Raw genomic sequence first — 17,921 nt, forward strand, 5'->3', positions numbered from 1 at the left:
CTTACTCTACAGCTTATTTGCATGGAACTAATTCATTGGTTCTGTAAGGGAGACTGCTCAGATGGTGGACTACTTGACTTAACTGCCCTCACCCAACTGCAACCCACACAAATCAACATAAATCCTCCAGCACAATCCCTCAGACACAAATCAACACAACCACCTATACCCATAAACACCACAACCAGTACACACAATAACCCAAATACATAGCTCCTCACCACACACCCCTCGCTTTGTCACCCATACAAATCTACACAATTCTCCCAGCACAATGCAACCGACACACAAATCAACATAACCACTGACACAACAACCCCAAACATCACTCTGAAGCCTAGAATGTCTCTTGAGTTACTGTGAAGTGACAAATACAGCTACAAGTACGTTTGAGAGCTCTTTTTGTTTAGCATATCATCAGGTTCAATCATCACTGGGATTTGTGGTCTGTTACTGTCCAATTTTTAAGTTCTCATACATTTTCAGCTTTTTTACACACAACTTTACGAATTACACCTATGCAATAGCATGGGTTTTCAGTTACTAGTCTAATAATAATTGTTGATCTTAAGTAGAAAATATCATGGACCAGATTCTGCTCTCAGTTACAGTGGTGTAAAGCCAGAGTAATTAGAGTCAACAGGTCTGAGTCTTCTTTTACATTGGTGTACATCAGAAGTAACCTCTCTGAAGTCAATGGAGTTACACTGGTGTAAAAGTGGTCTGAAATCAAAATCAGGCCCAGTGGAATTCCTCTGGATTTACATTGGTGTAACTGAACGCAGAAGTTGTCCCCAAGTGATTAGGCATCTCACAAAACTCTGAAGATTAAATGGTTACCTTCTTTAAATTTTGTTTGATAGTTGTACTGTCTCTCTCCACAACCTTCATCATTTCTTGGCTTGCCATATACAGGACATTCGCTGCAGAAAAATAAATGCACAGTAATGCAATTAGAAAGCAAATCTCTTACACTTACTCTTACACAAGCTATGGGCCCAATCCTGCAAACAAATGCTACCGGCTGTGCACTTATTATCCTGCAAAATCCACGAAAAGCAACACAGCTGATAGAAAGCGTTCGCAGGACTGGGCCTTGGGCCCTAAAATATCAAGCAACAAGCAGAGAATTTTCAGTGAAATTCACTTTTCACTATTCATATGACACAGCCACTTTGCTATCGACTTTCTGAAAAGGCTACCTGACCCAAAGTATTAGTGAAGAAAAAGGTGCAATGTATTAATTAATTATTATATTCTTCAGTGTGAACTTTAGTATGCTCTTTTGGAATAATCAGAATGGATGGAATTCTCAGCACTCAAACAGCATTTTTTCATTTTCAAAGCACTTTGCAAATATATACAGTAATTTATTTTCTCAATACTCCTGTAAGTTAGGTAATTCTGAGTTAATGTCAATTATTATTATTATTATTATTCTATGGATTGTGGTAGTGCCTAGAGGTTCCAATCACAATCCAGGACCCCTTTGTGCTAGGTACTGCATTAGCACAGACTCTAAGCTATCCAGCTGTCAGAAGCAATCCTCACCTGAGGAGGGAATGGTCAGGTATCCATGACGGCTAATACTACGCTGGCTGCTGGTTTTTCAGGAGAGACTTTCTAAAAACAGGGTCCTGTCTGCTTACTATGGACATAAAAGACCCCATGAGGCCCTCTGTGGATGGCGTACCTGGCCATGGCCCCTCCTTCCAACCATGTCTTCTTGGCAGCCATCACCAGGGTGGCTGGTTGCTAGCAGTGCTTTGTGTATAGTCTGATCTGGCTCCAGTTGAAGTTCATGGGAGTTTTGCCACTAATTTGCAAGAGCACCAGAAGCCAGCCTGTTGGGACTGGGATGAATGGGGCTATATACATTAAAAATATTACTGACCACCAACGTGGAACTTGACAATCTTGCTAGGGATACCGCATGCAATTTCCTGTTCTCAGCCCAACAGCGACAGCAAAACTGAGTTAGGGCAAGGACAGACATCTAAAAAGTCTTCTGCCTGCAGCCTATTTAGAGTCTCCTGTCTCCCCTCTCTCCCATCTCTGCTTCAGGAGGTGACAGATTGCTCACTGATGGGTTCTATTGAGACATACTGAGTTGCTATTGTGGTATTTGCCCACAAAGAGGGTTTTTCCTCTTCAGGGAGCGCAGAAGCAACCCCTTGCACAACAAAAAGAAAAGAGTCCGGGGCTGCCCAATTCCCACCGAAATTCAGTGGGAGTTAAGAACCAAACTCCCTTAGGCTCCTGCAAAGATCTGAGCCTTGGGCTACAATTTTCATGTGCGACTGATGATTTTGGGTGCACAAAATGAGACACCTTTAGGGTTACCATATTTCAGGTTCCCAAAAAGAGGACACTGCTGGGGCAGGGGGTGCTGGTGGGTGAGCTGGAGGGATGTGTGTGTGTATTGGGAGGGATATTTGGGGGTACTGGAGGGGTGTGTTTACTGGGACGGGGCTTGGGGGTGCTGGAGGAGTGTGTGTACTGGGAGGGAGTATTTGGGGGGCTGCTGCAGGGGTGTGCGAATACTGGGAAGGGTACCGTGGTGGTACTGGAGCAGGTACCTGAGGCCTCAATCTTGAGGTGGGGGGCAGTGTCACTTCCTGTCACAGTGGTAAAGTGGCTGGCACAGGCCCGGGACGCAGTGCCAGCCGTCAGTCAAAGCCTCCCTGCCTCTCCCCATCCCCAGGGCTAGGAGCCAGGGCCTGAGTGGGCAGGATCTGTGGCTGCAAGGAAGGAACCAATGAGCTACGACTGCAGGAAAGGGACCAGTTGGGACACAGAGACAGCTCTTTCTGAGCTGCAACATCTGCTTGCAAAAATTCTGGACATTGCCTCTTATTTGAAAAGTCCCCCCAGACAGAGGGCGGGGGATCAAAATAGATATTGTATCCGGGAAAACCAGGACGTGTGGTAACCTTAGACCCGTGACTTTCAGAAGTGCTGAGCACCTGCAGATTCGGCTGGCTCCCAGTGGAGTAGTGGCTGTTCAGCATCTCTGAAAATCAGACCGACGGCATCTCAGATCAGAGGCCATTTTTGAAAACCTTGGCTTTAAAGTGCACTGAAAAATAGGAAATGTCGTAGAATCAATATGGGTACAAACCCCGAGCTGTGAGAATGTCTATATAGCAGTAGGGCTACACTACTTGCCTCTGGATCAAGAAAAAGAAACTGAGTGCAGAGCGGTGAAGGATTACAAAAAGGCAGCAAAATCTAGCAAAATAGTAATAAAGGTGGTAATTAAGGTGGAATTCAATTACCCACATAAACGGGTTAAACAGCACAACAGGACAAAGTTTAGAGAAACAATTTCTTGACACTTTAACACTAGACACTTTGAGTGACTGCTTGGAATAGCCAGTTCTAGAGCACACAAGAGGAGAGGTTATTCTTGATACCTTAGGAAACACATAGAAGGTAATCAAGAAGTGACAATGGCTGTGCCACTAAGTAACAGTGACCACAACATAACTAGCTCAAGATGTAAAAACAAAGAACAAGAGGAAGGAAACCTGCAATAGACTTGGGGAGCCTGTGGGATCATCAGGGCTAAAGAGAACAAATAAGGAAGACAAGGACATTGCTGAGAAGCCAAATGATTTCTTTGCCTGGTCTTTATCAATTAGAATGTTGGGGAGATTCTTACTTCAGACCTGCTTTTTTCTCGTAATAAGGATGAGATGCGCTAACAGTCTGAGGTGCCAGAAAAATTACTGCTGGAGCAAACTGATCATTTAGAAAGTATAAGTCATCAGGCCCAGATGGTGTATCCAAGAGTTCTGAAGAAGCTTAAATAAGAAGTGGCTGAACTGCTAACCAAAAAATTGCAATCTCATTAAACATAGCCACTGTTGCAGAGATTTAGAGAGCAGCAAGTGTTGTATCTATATTTTAAAAAGACCCTGGAGTGAACCGGGGAATTGTCGACTGGTAAGCCTTACATCTGCAGCTGGTAAATTGATTGAAATGATAACTGAAAACTGAACAACAAAACACCTGGAAGGTGTCTAACTAACGTGGAGTCTGAAAAGGAAAATCATGTTTCACTAATCTCTTATAATTCTTGAATGTGTCAATGAAGTAGTGGATAAAGGAGAACCAGTTGACATAATTTATTTAGACTTCCAAAAGGCCTTTGACAAAGTTCCACAGAAAAGGCTAATAAAGAAGATAAGTAGTAACAGCATGACAGGCAAAGTGTTGCCTGGATCAAAAACTGGCAAAGAGACAGAAAACAGAGGGTAAGTTTAAATGGCAAAAGGTTAACAGCAGTTGCTTCAAGGTTCCATACTAGGTCCTGTGTTGTTTAATAAATTTATTAATGACCTGGAAAAGGGGACTGAGTAGTGAGGTAGCAACATTTGCAGATGACATTTAGGTTAGTCAGGATCAGACAAGACTGTGAGGAACTTCAGACAGACCTAAACAAATTAGGTGAAAGGGCAATGCAATGGCAAATTAAATTCAGTGTCAATAAATACACAGTAATCCATGTGGGGAGGAAAATTTTTAACTATTTGGACCTCTTACAGGGGTCTAACTGAACAGTATCAGCTCAAAGAAGGGACCTGGATGTCACTGTAGACAATTCAACGAAAACCTCTGCTCAGTGTGCAGCTGCAGTTAAAAAAGCAAACAAGATGTTAGGTTGCACAAGGAATGGGATGGTGAATACTACAGAGAATACTGAAATGTAAATCAATGGTGCAGCCTCATCTGGAATACTGAGTGCAGTATTGGTCACCCCATCTGATATAAGGTATTGCAGAACTAGGTGGATTCAGAGAAAGGTGGCAAGAATAATCTAAGGCATAAAAAAATCATATAAAGAGAGACTGAAAAGACTGGGATTGTTCACTTAAATAAGGCGATGAATGAGAGAGGACATGATACCAATATATGAAATATGGTATAGAGAAGGTAGATTGGGAACGTCTGTTCTCACTGTCTCATAACACAAGAACAAGAGGGCAGTCAGTGCAATTAAAAGGTGGAAAATAAAAAAAAAATACTTTTCCCACACACAGTGTGATTAAACCTTGGAACTCAGTGCCACAGGAAGTTGTTGAGGCGAAGAATTTAACAAGATTCAAAATGGGATTGCACATTTATATGGAAAACATATAACCATTTTTTTTTGGTGCAAGGGATGTTAAACCTCATGCATAAGAGCTTAAACTTGTCTCTAACTATAGAAATGTGGAAGAGACCTAATGTAGAAGGCAGATCACCCCACATCTGCAGACTGAGGGGTTCTTACACCTTAATCTGAAACATCTGGCACTGGCCAATGTCAGAGACAGAACAGTGGACAAGATGGGCCTCAGATCTGATCTTGTCTGGCAATTCCTAAATTCTTAAACACAATGCTTTTGGAGTACCTCGTGAAATTTACTCCTTTTCCTAATTATTATTTTATCAGGGCTAGTGGTGATATTTTAAAAAGTAACTTCTCCAGATATTTATATAAAAATCTAACCTGAAAATAACTCAAATGCTCAACCAAAAAGGAAAGGGTACAGAAAACATCAGTGTACTGGGTGAATGACAAATATTCACCATTTATTTAAAAACACTCCTCCCCCCCATCCCTATCCCAACCCACCCCTCTCTACAAGGGGCCAACCAAGTGACAATGCCTGGGGCGTGGACTTTCAAAGATACCGAGTAGCCACGAGTTGATTGATTTCAATTGGAACTGCAGGTGCTCAGCACTTGTGAAAATCAGCCCCTCAACTTCTTGTGATAGTAAAAACTGATAACACCTTCCTACTGCTATTTCTTCGCTGACCAATATAATAACGGAATACAAAGGGTTTTTTTATATTTTTATCATTAATATTCTATTTAGTAGTTTAAATGCAATAGGACAGGTATAAATATATACTGCAGCAATAAAATACATGCACAGCACAGATGTACAACAGACATGGACATCTTTCATAACAGCTTACTACCCTGGAACAATCTAAGGCCTGAACCTGAAAAGACTTATGCATGCAAGTAGTCCCATTGAAGTGAACTGGTCCACACGTGGACATAAAATTAAGATGTGCTTAAACAAAGAGTAGCATCAAAGCCTTAAAGAATGTTGTGAGCTAGATAATACTTACATTAACTGGTTAAATCAAATGGAAAATCCCAACATTTTAAAATAATGTACTGTCAATACTGCACTCTGTTTATTAAATATGTATATTGTGAAGTGGCTACTGAATGAATAAAATTGGGTGTACAGATATATTGTTTATAGGCAGGATCAGTGGTTTTCTCTCCCCTTTGCTGTTACAATATGACAAATTGGACTCCTTCACAGTGATATTTTTCTCAAAAACAAAGTCATAAAGTTCAGGGAGAAATCCTTCTCTGCCACCGCTTCCTAGTTCCGTACTCTGCTAACCTTGACATGTTGTCCTGTTTCCTTACTAGGAGAACACTGAGCTTTGTTTTCAAAGAAAATTATTCAAAAGTATCCACTACATTTTGTGCCCAACTTTAGGCCTGATTTTCAACAGGTTCTGAGAACATTCAGCTCTAACCAAAGTCTATGGGAGTGGAGTGCTTGGCCCTTCTGAAAATCTGTCTGCGAGTTGGACACCCAGAATCTGAGGCACACAAAATTAACGAACACATCTGAAATCTTCTGTCAAATTGGTCAGTGGGAGGCTCCCCACTGAGGTCACATGCTAGGTGCTTGTCACCCATTTCTGCAGCTAGGACAGTGTGAGACAAGAGCCAAATGGCTTATTTTGTCTGAAAATTTCTATGAAACTGCCTAGAATCATTATTAGAGTCCTGTAACCTGGAACAATACTTATTGTTTGTTCCAACTTCTGGTATGATGTAAACAAGCACAGTGTAGTGTACCTCTTTTGTTCAAAGCAGGGCCCATATCATGTGGACATATGCACATGCTTAACTTTATGCACTGTGAGTAATTTCATAGAAATCAATGGGATTACTCACAGTGTGCAAAGTTAAGCATGTGCATAAGTCTTTGCAGGATTGGAGCCTGGGGTAATCACCTGAACTATGCCACTAATTTAGGACTGTGTCCAAGTTACATCAGGGTTGTGACCTTTGCGCCAAAGTTGCCGTTTGAAACACTGAGTGAGCAGTGCCACTCAGAAATAAATTGCATGTCTGAGTTCAGGTAAATTTGGTTTATTAAAAGCAAACAAAAGTTAAAAAACAACATGTTTTTTTTTTTAAATTCCTTACATCTTTTAGTAATGTGAAAGATAATAATTATCTTTTAGATACAGAGTTGGATGAGGAATCAAGAGGTCTGGATTATCTCCCCATCTCTGCCACCGAATTCCTCTGTGGCTTTGGAGCAGTCACAAAATCCTTGTGCCGCAGTTTCCCCATTTGATAATAATACAGGGTGGCCTGATGGGGGTGGTGTGTGAATTAATTAGTTAATGTTTGTAAAAAGCCTTGAAATAGTTGGAAGGAAAACATTATATAAACACAGATTACCATCAATTAGGATTTATAAAAGATAATTTAAAAAACACTAACGAAGTTTGTGAACTTGATCACGTCCCTTTAAACATTTCCACTACTGCCTCACCTACTGCATGTTACAGAGAGCCAGTACAAGAGGACTGAATGTAAACGGCTGTCCTGAATACTAAAAAGCCCTGCAATAGCAGGCCTAAGGGCCAAATTTTCAAGTGCTCAACAGCACCCAAAGTCTGGGCTCATCTACATGGAAACGTTGCATTGGTTTAATTAAAGCACAATTTTAAATGGATTTAGTGAAACTGGTGCAACAGGCTGTGTGGATACTGTTAGACCCGGATTCCTGCATATCCGTATACATGGGCTTAACTCTGCTATCATTAGAAGCCTTAGGACTGCTCACAGTCATTACGTTAAGAACCTGTGTGTCTTCAAGATCAGGGCCTCATTTTGGTCTAAATCAGGATTAGTTTGGTTTATCTTAAATTGATTAGAAATTGATGTAAGTTGAACTGAAATAAGCCACTCTTCCTCTGAAATAAAAGTGTCTACACAGGGGTTTGCACCAGCATAACTCCACTGGTTAAAAAACGGATTTAAGTTTAACTGGTGCAACTTTCTCATGTAGACAAGGCCTCGGCTGAGATTTAGGGACCTAAACAAAGTCAGATTTACCAAAGTGCTCAGCACTCAGCAGTTCCCATCGTGGCATTCGTACGACCAGATTTTCAAACAAGATCAACATGAAACGTACCAGGTTCTTTTGAAACTCGGACCACTTATTTTGGTACCTAAATGGGAGATAAGCTCTTTTGAAATTGAGGCCCTGGGTCTCCTACATATTTTACAGACATTAAAGAGGCGCACTGTAAAATTTAAAAACACACTTATGTCTGACATTTGTTTTACCTAACATCTAAGAGTGCTAAAAAAGAAAAAAGTTAGCAACCCCTCCAAAGCCCTCTCTCAAACTATATTTCTACTTGTCCAGTTTGTTTATTTTGTGTACATGACAGTGATTTGTGCACAGCCAGTTTCGTTGTTTCCTCTGCATAATCGGTTAGGCCATGATCCTACAAAAATGTGCGCACATGCTTATCTTGACACACTGTAAGTAGTCCGGCTTCAATGAGACAACTCTCAGAGTATAAAGTTAAGAATATATTAGTTTTTGCAGGATCAGGACCTCTGTCAATTTCCTCTGATCATGTGGGTTTTTCACATAGCAATCAGGGTGATCAGAGACAGCTGTAGTAGTATCTGAAATAATTTTTAATATATTTTATTAAATTGATTACTTTGCAAGTTTTTGGTATCCCTTTATATTCAGAACCAAAACTTTAGGGTTTAATTAAAAAAACCCCACAAAGCTAATAATAAAGTTATCATTAAAAATTACACTTCACTTTTAAAATGTAAAGCCATTTTGAACTGGTAAATCCTGCCTATTTTCTTTAAAAAAAAAAAAAGTTTGATATGTATGTCCTTTATATACATCATACTGCAAAGGTGAAGGCAATGGCGGGATTGAAAATGGAAGTCCTTCATTTTTTCACAGGTCAGGTATAGTGCAGTTAACTGCAGCGCAAGTTTCTCCACATGATCCTGCCAATGACCTTTCTCCTGACCTGGAAGGATCACTCTCTCTCCATGAATTAGAGGTGATTAAGCATCAGTGTCAATTTAGTCTCAGGCCTTTGCTAAGCAGAGACGGCTAACTGTGCCAAAATGTGTTTGATTTATTCCTGGTGGTTTTGTGACAGAGGAACACTGATTAGACTCAAATCAAGGACCCAGAAAAGAAAAGACTGCTTTATATCATTGGTAGTTCTTTAACCCAAAGTGTCACAGCAAGGGCTTAATATCCATCGGCTAAATTAATAGTTTTCACAAACCACAGTGTCTGAAATCAATCAAGCTTTTCAGTCTTTCGGGCTATTTAATGCTGATTCAATTAACCAATTGTCAAATGAATATCTGTATCTACTGAGCTGAAGTTCAAACTCCCCTCATTTACCCCAATATACAGTAAGGCAAGTAAAGTATAAAATAAAAGATTTCCCCTGCTTTGATGGCACAAGAAGTCCAATCGCCGTATTTATTTCTCAGGTTTAAGAGCCGGATCCTCCGCGGGTGTATCTGTAGTGCAGCTCTATATTAGTCAATGGAGCTGCACTGAAGAAATGGCCCTAAAACTTTAAAACCTGTACAAGTTTTCAGGCAGGACATATGATGCTACTCAGCTCGGCTAAGTTTATATGTGACATATCAAGCAATTTAGTGATTTCCTTCTACTTCACTTCCACAGTTTGAACAGAATGTGCGCGTTTTCTTGAAACCCCCTAGCTTTTCGCTTGGTGACTCAATGTTGCAATCTGCAAATACCACTAGGTTCCTGATTTGCAACAGGAACATTGTAATAGCAGGAATAGTTAATTGCAAACTCCAGTTGGACATTGAAGAGCCACATTGTGTTACGTGTGGTGGTGCACGGCAAGTTGGAAACATGTCTGTTATGAAAAAACAAGTCTAAACAAATGTGGTCTAGCCACGTCAAACCAATTTATGAATACAAGAGTGCAGCACTTCAGACTAACACGTGGTTACATTTTGAGATGGACGTGAGCCCTGAATTAGGTAAAAAACAACAGCGCTTTGAGATGCCATGACTTTAGCTCTTGTCCCCATTGTCTCACTGTGTAATAAACACTTAGCAACGTAAATAAAGAAATGTAAAAACAATACTGTGTTCTCTTAATTGCCCAAGCATCTGGGGTCCTCTGTAACTTAAAAAATAGATACAAAGCAATGGCACACTAGTGGAACAATAGAGAAGATCCAAAGAAAAATTATTTTCCACTTGGTTGACCAAGCAATTAAGGAAATAAATATGAAGACTTCTTTTCTAACAAAAAATGAGTGGCCATGAAGACAGCCCCTTTAATACCGGGTGCCCCATCATTTGTTCTTCAGGCTACAGCAAATCTGGGACTACACAGAGCTACCCACACTCTAGAGAGCACTTCATTCTCCCCACGCTTGTTGGCTCCGCTCAGCCTATCCTCCCGCCTACAGGACTGACTGAGCCTATGAATTCTGCTCATTAAAGGTGGCTCAAAGTTATGTTATAGGTCAGTAATGAGGGAGAATAAAGCAATTTTGATAGGCAATTTATTCGTGCCTGGGAAGCAAATGCTGCTCACAAATCTGGAGGTGGCTCAGAAACAGGCTTGATGAAAGGCCTAATCTGCTCAGCCACTCCGGTTGAAGTTCCTTAGTTTGAGCTTCTGCTTGTACTAACCAATAGCGAGAGTGAGGGGACAGCCCACACTATGCCTGAAAGTTTTTTTTGTTTTTGTTTTTTTTAAATGGGCACATGAAATCTTTGGATCCAATTGTGTGTGTGACCTCCCAGCTGCATCTGGTGGGAGCCAGGCCAGGGAGTACAAAGAGGAGCTACGATCCAGCAGGGGCATCAGGAAAAATGTTGTTGGACTCGGCCAAAGTTCCTCCTCAGGGTGAGTGTGGCAGCACTCCCCCACAGCAGTGGTTCTACCACCCACCCACAGGCTCAGGAGAAGGGGGAAAAGGGCCACGGCCCTCCCCTCCCCACGCTCCTTGCTGGGAGGCTAGTGCTACTGCTCGCCAGACAGGTTCAGACACACTATGTGTGCAGAGCGACAGAGGGTCCTGTGGCACCTTTGAGACTAACAGAAGTACTGGGAGCATAAGCTTTCGTGGGTAAGAACCTCACTTCTTCAGATGCATCTGAAGAAGTGAGGTTCTTACCCACGAAAGCTTATGCTCCCAGTACTTCTGTTAGTCTCAAAGGTGCCACAGGACCCTCTGTTGCTTTTTACAGATTCAGACTAACACGGCTACCCCTCTGATATGTGTGCAGAGGTGAGGGAAGGCTTCTTGTGCCACTTCATCCCCGACCCTTCTCATTTACACACCTGCCCAAGCCAGGCACAATCCAGCCATGGAAATTGGCACACCGAGCTCCTGCTCCCTGTGCTCTACTCTCCAGTCTTTTGCCTGCTCCATGACATGGTGTCTTTGCATTGGGTATTTTGACACCATATCACATGGCAACCTCCTATCAGATTGCTGCCCACTATCACTCCCAATCACTTCTGGCACTCCTGCTTTGCAGATACCCGCCTCCTTCCACACAGTATGTCTGTTTAGGCTTTTTTTCTTTTCTTCCACAGATGTACTTTATTAGCCTGCATTTTTCCAGCCTGAATCGTATTTCATTGTTTGCTGCCTGCATTTCTAGCCTTTTCTATTATGTCACTGTCCTCACTGGCATTTGCAGCACCTCCCCTTTCAGTATCATCTCTACCTCTGAATAACGATCTGAAATACCACCAGGCCTTAGCAGAGCTTCCTTCAGTAAGCTCTAGTAATCGTCTGCCAACTCATTTCTAACACAAAACAAGGGGACATTCAATGACATTAAATGGTGGAAAACTCAAAACCAATCAAAGGAAATATTTTTCACACAATGTGTGATTAAACTGTAGAACTCGTTGCACAGGAAGTTGTTGAGGCCAAGAATTTAACAAGCTTCAAAAAGGGATTGGATGTTTATATGGATATCAAAGAACATTCAGTGATACCGTAATTAATGGCAACAACAATTTTGGAAGGGATATTAAAACTTGTGTTTCAGGGCATAAGCCAATCTCTAACTATTAGGATATGTCTATACAGGTAACATCGCAGAGCCTGGGTCAACAGATGTGGGCTCGTGAAGCGCTGAAGATAGCTGTGTAGATGCTACAGCTTGGGCCGCTCAGGTTCTGAAGCCCACCTTTGTCCTTAGGCTTCAGAGTCCCAGCTCCAGCCCCGAACATCTACACAACTCTTTTTAGCACTGTGGTGTGAGTCCGAGTCTGTCAACCCAGGCTCTCAGGCTCACTGCTGCGGGCTGTGTAGACAAACCTTTTGAGATCTATGCTGAGGGAAGGATTATCCCACGTCCGCCTTCCATGGGCTTCTTGCAGCTTCGTCAGATGCGCTTGGCCTTTGCTAGAGGCAAATACTCGACTAGATGGACCTCTGGTCTGATCCAGTCTGGCAATTTCCCTGTTCCTAGCAACTCAATACTGTACCAGTTAGCATGAGAAATTTATGTTCATCCATGACCAGCCCACTCTGAACTAATTTTTCAGCAATATCTTGTGAGACATTATATATTCCAGCAACCTAGACAAAATGAGAGTCCCTGTCTTTCCTGGCCCAGTCCACGGAGCTACAAGAGACCCAACTGGGGTGGGGGGAGAAGAATATAATTTCTATTCCACCAGGTAAAGATTTACAAGAGTGGCTACAGCTAGTTTTCTGGGTCTAAACCTATTGGGTCAACATAATCACTTCTTGATGTTTAGCAGCTATTCTCTGCAGCTGTTCTGTTTGTACAGCGCTTAGCACAATGGGGTCCTGGCCCATAACTGGGGCTCCAAGGCACTACAGTAATAGAAACAATACAAATGTACGGTATCGCCTTAGAGACAGGTAGTGATCAGCATGGACTGAACGGCTTTCTGCAGCAGCCAATAAGAACTAGGGAGAGGGGAAGGGGTGACATGAAGTTGAGAATAATTGATTTTGTATGGCGGGACGAGTTACTTCATTCATATGTATTATTTTTGTGTGTTAAAGTTGTGCACAAGGGCACCAATCAGTATCAGGGCCCACAGTCCTAGGTGCTGGCAGTACTACGTACATGGAAGTCTGCAACGATACATTCTTATTCAAGTCTAATGTCATAAAGGGGCTGTCTGCAGAGTCTTCTCAAAAATTCTTAGCCTCCCTCCCCCATGATGCTTCTCGGAAGCCTCCCTTACAAAGGTTGACTGGCCATATGATCATTTCAGATTGTTGCAAACGTTACAAGAAATATGTTTAAATAAGTAAGTTCTTGAAAGTGTACTTCCCAACATCTGGCATATTTGAAGGTAGATTGAACAATATGCTAGAAAATGTGCAAAAGCAGAAAATCCTGCAATGACTTGGATTCTGGTCCCACTGTGCTAAATCCAATCCCTGCCCCAAAGAGTTTACAGTTTGTCTCTAGATTCCATATCTGTGTAACACTAAGTTGCTCATAAGCACTGGATTGATGGCCAGACTTTCCCTAAGAAAGAAAAAAAATGATTAGAGTCCTACGTATGAAAATTATTTCCGAAGGGGTGGAAACACAAGCCCCCTCGCTCATTTGTACTTTGTAGCTTATTTGAATATTACGGTTTGCCTGTCTCTTAAATGTCCTCTCACTACTGAGACAGTATTAGCCAAATTGCAATGTAATTAATCAAATTTAGGTTGAGTTTCCATGTCAAATTGAAATGACCTGCAAGGAGTAGATTTAGCCTTTGAAAATATGTTTTCCTCAGGGAATGTACTACCATCTGGTCACATTTTTTCCTGGTAAGTTGCCCATCTTATTGTAAGGTTCTTCAGAGGAGTGTAACACTAGTTTCCTTTCCAGTTTATCCTTTGCTCCCAAGGAAGCAATCTCTGTCATTCCTTAGAAAAGCTCAGAACACGGTGGTAAGAAATAATAATACCAAACAGCAGTGTAATTTCCTAAGGGGAAAACATATTTTCTATCTGTAATTATTGCCAACAGCAATCTTGGAAATTTTGTATAATTTACTGTTTAAAGCATCAAACAGAAGGAACTGTTTAGTACCAGGGATGACTGAAGTAGGAATATGAGAAAAAAATAAATGTTAAAAAAAAAATGTTGACGTTTGGAGATTTACATGATGTAAACGTTTGCTTTGGCTTCCTTGCTGGTTTACACATGGGTCTCAAATGAAAACAGTTTAATTAGTGTAGAATAATAATAATAATAACCCCCCCAACATGCATAATAGCTGCATTTAATATAAACGTCTTCTCCAATCTGCTCGATATTAAAGTTACAGCAAGACCACAACTATACACGAAATTTAGCCGGGAGCACTCGAAAAAAGCACAGCAGGGCTGAAGGCAACAATAAACAAAACATTATTCAACAACTATATCCAGGTGCTTTAACAAACAATGGATGCCTTGTCAGGGAGCGAGAAAAATATTCATTTGCTTTGTGCACTGCAGCATGCACAGCCTGAGTGGGGTGTGTGACGGAAATTGAAATATCTGTGCACTTATTCCTGCTCTGAGTAACTTGGAGTTAACTCCCATTGACTTCAAGTGATGGAGAGAACTGAGTCTTAACCAATCAAACTCTCGCATCCTCTGCAAGATGGCCCTGGTGATGGAAATTCTGGTGGAGGGTCTAGGTTTTAATGGTGGAAAGCAACTAAAACCTCACTTGTTGTGTAGGAAGGGCACAGAATGGACCTCAAAAGGAGGAAGGGCTGGCTACAAAGTAGAATGGGCAGTGTGTGTTCCAATGTAGCAGCTCCATGCAGAGGCTCCTGCCAGAGCTCTGATGGGAATCAAGTAGGGTGACCAGACAGCAAGTGTGAAAAATCGGGACGGGGGTGGGGGCTAATCGGAGCCTATATAAGAAAAAGACCCCAAAATCGGGACTGTCCCTATAAAATTGGGACATCTGGACACTCTAGAATCAAGGCCCCATTCTAGCCAAGTATTTCAGCATGTGAGTAGCTCCACTGAAGTCAATCTCAATGTTTTTGTGGATCAGGGCCTAAAGTTGACCCTTCCTCATGGAACCATGATGGAGGGCAGCACTTGGATCACCATTTGCTTTCTAAGTAGGTGAATTCCCACTCAGGCACAGTGGATTTAATTAGCATAGGAAGGTGAACCTACACCTCCCTCAGTCAGCTTGGGCTGATTTCACTCCCATGTTCTGTAGTGTTGAACCCCCACCCCCGATCGCCATACATACAACACAATTCTAGTTATGGCTTGGTACTGCTGTCTTCAAATACCTGTTCACCTGATTGTTGCAATTAGCAGTAACTGAAATCACCCTTGCAACAGTACACTCATGACACATGGGAAGGCTGGCTTAAATACTCTTTTCACGACTCACTACACATCTAGACTAGAATCTGTGAGCCTGTTGTAAATGACCAGTATTTAACTGAGTTAGTTAGTGCCTTTATAAATGCTCATCCAGATACCCCCACAAATGTTTACTCCAGGACACAAATGTTTGTGGTTTACTCCTGAGTGTTGTTAGCTTTGTTGGAACCATTTTACCCTAAAGTAAGCGGTACATGTTTGTGCCCCGGAGAAAACGTTTGTGGAGTGTCTACCGTCAAAGCTATTACCTAAATGAAGTTAATTGCCAATCAATTAACTCAAGTCACAACATGATCACAAACTCTATTCTAGACGTACCCTTGTGGAACTGAGAAAGGCACAGGAAAAGGTCTGTTCCAAAGCCTGTTGAAATCAATGTGAATTTCTCCACTGAATTCAGTGGGCTTTGGGTCAGGCTCAAAACGAACAAAGCCCCACTATGCAGATGACTGTCACTACTGCTACTGTCTAACATACAAAGTGACCACAGCTGCTAGCATTTAACCAGCAGATACCTATTTTCAACAACTCCTCCATGCTGCAGGGTTTTCTTCTCCCACTTCCAGTCTCTTAGCAGTGTATTGCCTGACTCATCACCAGTTTGTCAAATTAACTCAGTTCCCAGGGATGACACCTCCAAAACGGTGAATACACAAACCCTCAAACAAATCCCAAACTGTGCTGTGTACTTCTTGGACATTATCAACAGGCCCATTATCAAAACATTCAAGACCCATGAGTAATATTTATGATGAGAATAAAACTGACAGTATTTAATATGTTTTTTCTTTGAAAAAGAAAATGAATAATAAATCTGGAAAATAATATATATATTCCCATTTGGTTTATTTTCCAGATTTAGTATTATTTTTCCTATATACATGCACAGGGCATCTGTAGGAAAATAAAAGCTTTTACAAGTAATAAAATGCCCTTGTTAAACTTTTATCTCTCTTTCTTTTGGAAGTGGGGTACATTTAGAAAGCAGAGTGACTTAAAAAAATAAACAGGACTGTAAATATATAAAAGTCATTCACCTTCCTCCAATAATTTAATATGAGCATCCTATTCCTAAATTGGGAAAACTTTAGTTCACTCACAGAGAGAATAAAGCAGATGTGGGATTTTTCCGTCCGTGTTTAAGTGCTGTCTTGGGAAGGTGAGTTGTCTGACAACATTAAGCAAACATTTTAGTCAGGCATCGCACAGGAAAATAAACAGTAGCAGAGGAAGCATGAAAATATGAAAGGCTGTTATTCTTTAGCCCCTTTTCCTGGAAGGCAGGTGATAAAATATTACTGTATTTCCACAGGTAAGGAAACACTCTCTTAAGTGCCTCGCAAAAATACATATTACAATAATAATTTAAAATGTCATGCCGTATGAGGCTCAACTGTGGCAGCACAGAAAGGCCTGTGGAGGCTCTGTGACTGCAGGAGCAAAGGAGAATAGGATTTGCCATTCTGGGTCAGCCCAGTGGACCACCTAGTCCAGTGTCCTGTCTCTTGACAGTATTCGGTAGCAGCAGATTTAGGGGAAAAGTTTAAGACACCTTGCAGTAGGCAGCTATGGAATAACCTGCTCTGAGGGAAAGTCCTTTCTGAACCCCCATTAGTCAGAAGGTAAGAAGAGAGGGAGATCAGATGCTGTGCAACTCTGAGACAGCAGTGAAAGATTGGCAGCGCCCCACTGCCAGAGCCTTTCCCTAACTGCCTCCCCTCTACCAGGGCCTTTCCCTGTGTCAGGGAAAGGCTCTGGCAGCAGGGAGGCAGTGGGACACTACACTGTGAAAAATAGCAGTGTAGATGTGGAAGGCACTGTTTGGACACCCACAGAGCCGTTTAGGGTATACACCTCTACCCCAGTATAACGTGATCCAATATAACATGGGTTCGCATACAAGGCGGTAAAGCAGAGCTCTGGGGAGCGGGCTGCGCGCTCCGGCGGATCAGCGGGTCAGGCTCCGACACGCTGCTCTGAGCGGCATGTTAAGGGTGGGAGGTGAGCGGGAGGTGGGTGGGCAAGCAGGGTGAGGAGGCGAATGGGGAGGTGAGCGTCAGGCAGGAGGGGAGTGAGGAGGCAGGCAGGCGGGAAGATGGTGAGCAGGAGAGCAGTGGTCGGGCAGACACAGGGAGGCGCGCCGAACAGACGGTGAGGAGACTAGCGGGGAGGCGAGCGGTGGGCAGGCGCGTGGGTAGGTGGGGTGAGGAGGCAAGCGGCGGCCGGGCGGACAGGAGTGCTGGACGGACGGTGAGGAGACTAGTGGGGAGGCTGATTTGTCCCGGGCCCCGCACCCCTCTAGGGACAGCTCCGACACGGTGCTCTCAGTGGCGTGTTAAGGGTGCCGGGCCGGGGCCGAAGAGTTGGATAATGGGCAGAAGGTCTCAGGGGGCAGTCAGGGGACAAGGAGCAGGGTGGGGCTG

General features: G+C 42.5%; 1 protein-coding gene across 3 annotated transcripts in view; it reads right to left on the bottom strand.

Annotated features, from left to right (window-relative positions):
- LDAH (lipid droplet associated hydrolase) overlaps positions 1-17,921 on the bottom strand; it is a 181,313-nt gene that overhangs the window by 17,791 nt on the left and 145,601 nt on the right. For all 3 annotated transcript variants that reach the window (XM_054024435.1, XM_054024434.1, XM_054024436.1), the window contains one exon: positions 841-923. In XM_054024435.1, coding sequence (XP_053880410.1) covers positions 841-923 — 83 coding nt within the window. The remainder of the gene's footprint in view (positions 1-840; positions 924-17,921) is intronic.

The sequence above is a fragment of the Malaclemys terrapin genome, chromosome 3 (genome assembly GCF_027887155.1).
Source record: "Malaclemys terrapin pileata isolate rMalTer1 chromosome 3, rMalTer1.hap1, whole genome shotgun sequence".
NCBI lineage: Eukaryota > Metazoa > Chordata > Testudines > Emydidae > Malaclemys > Malaclemys terrapin.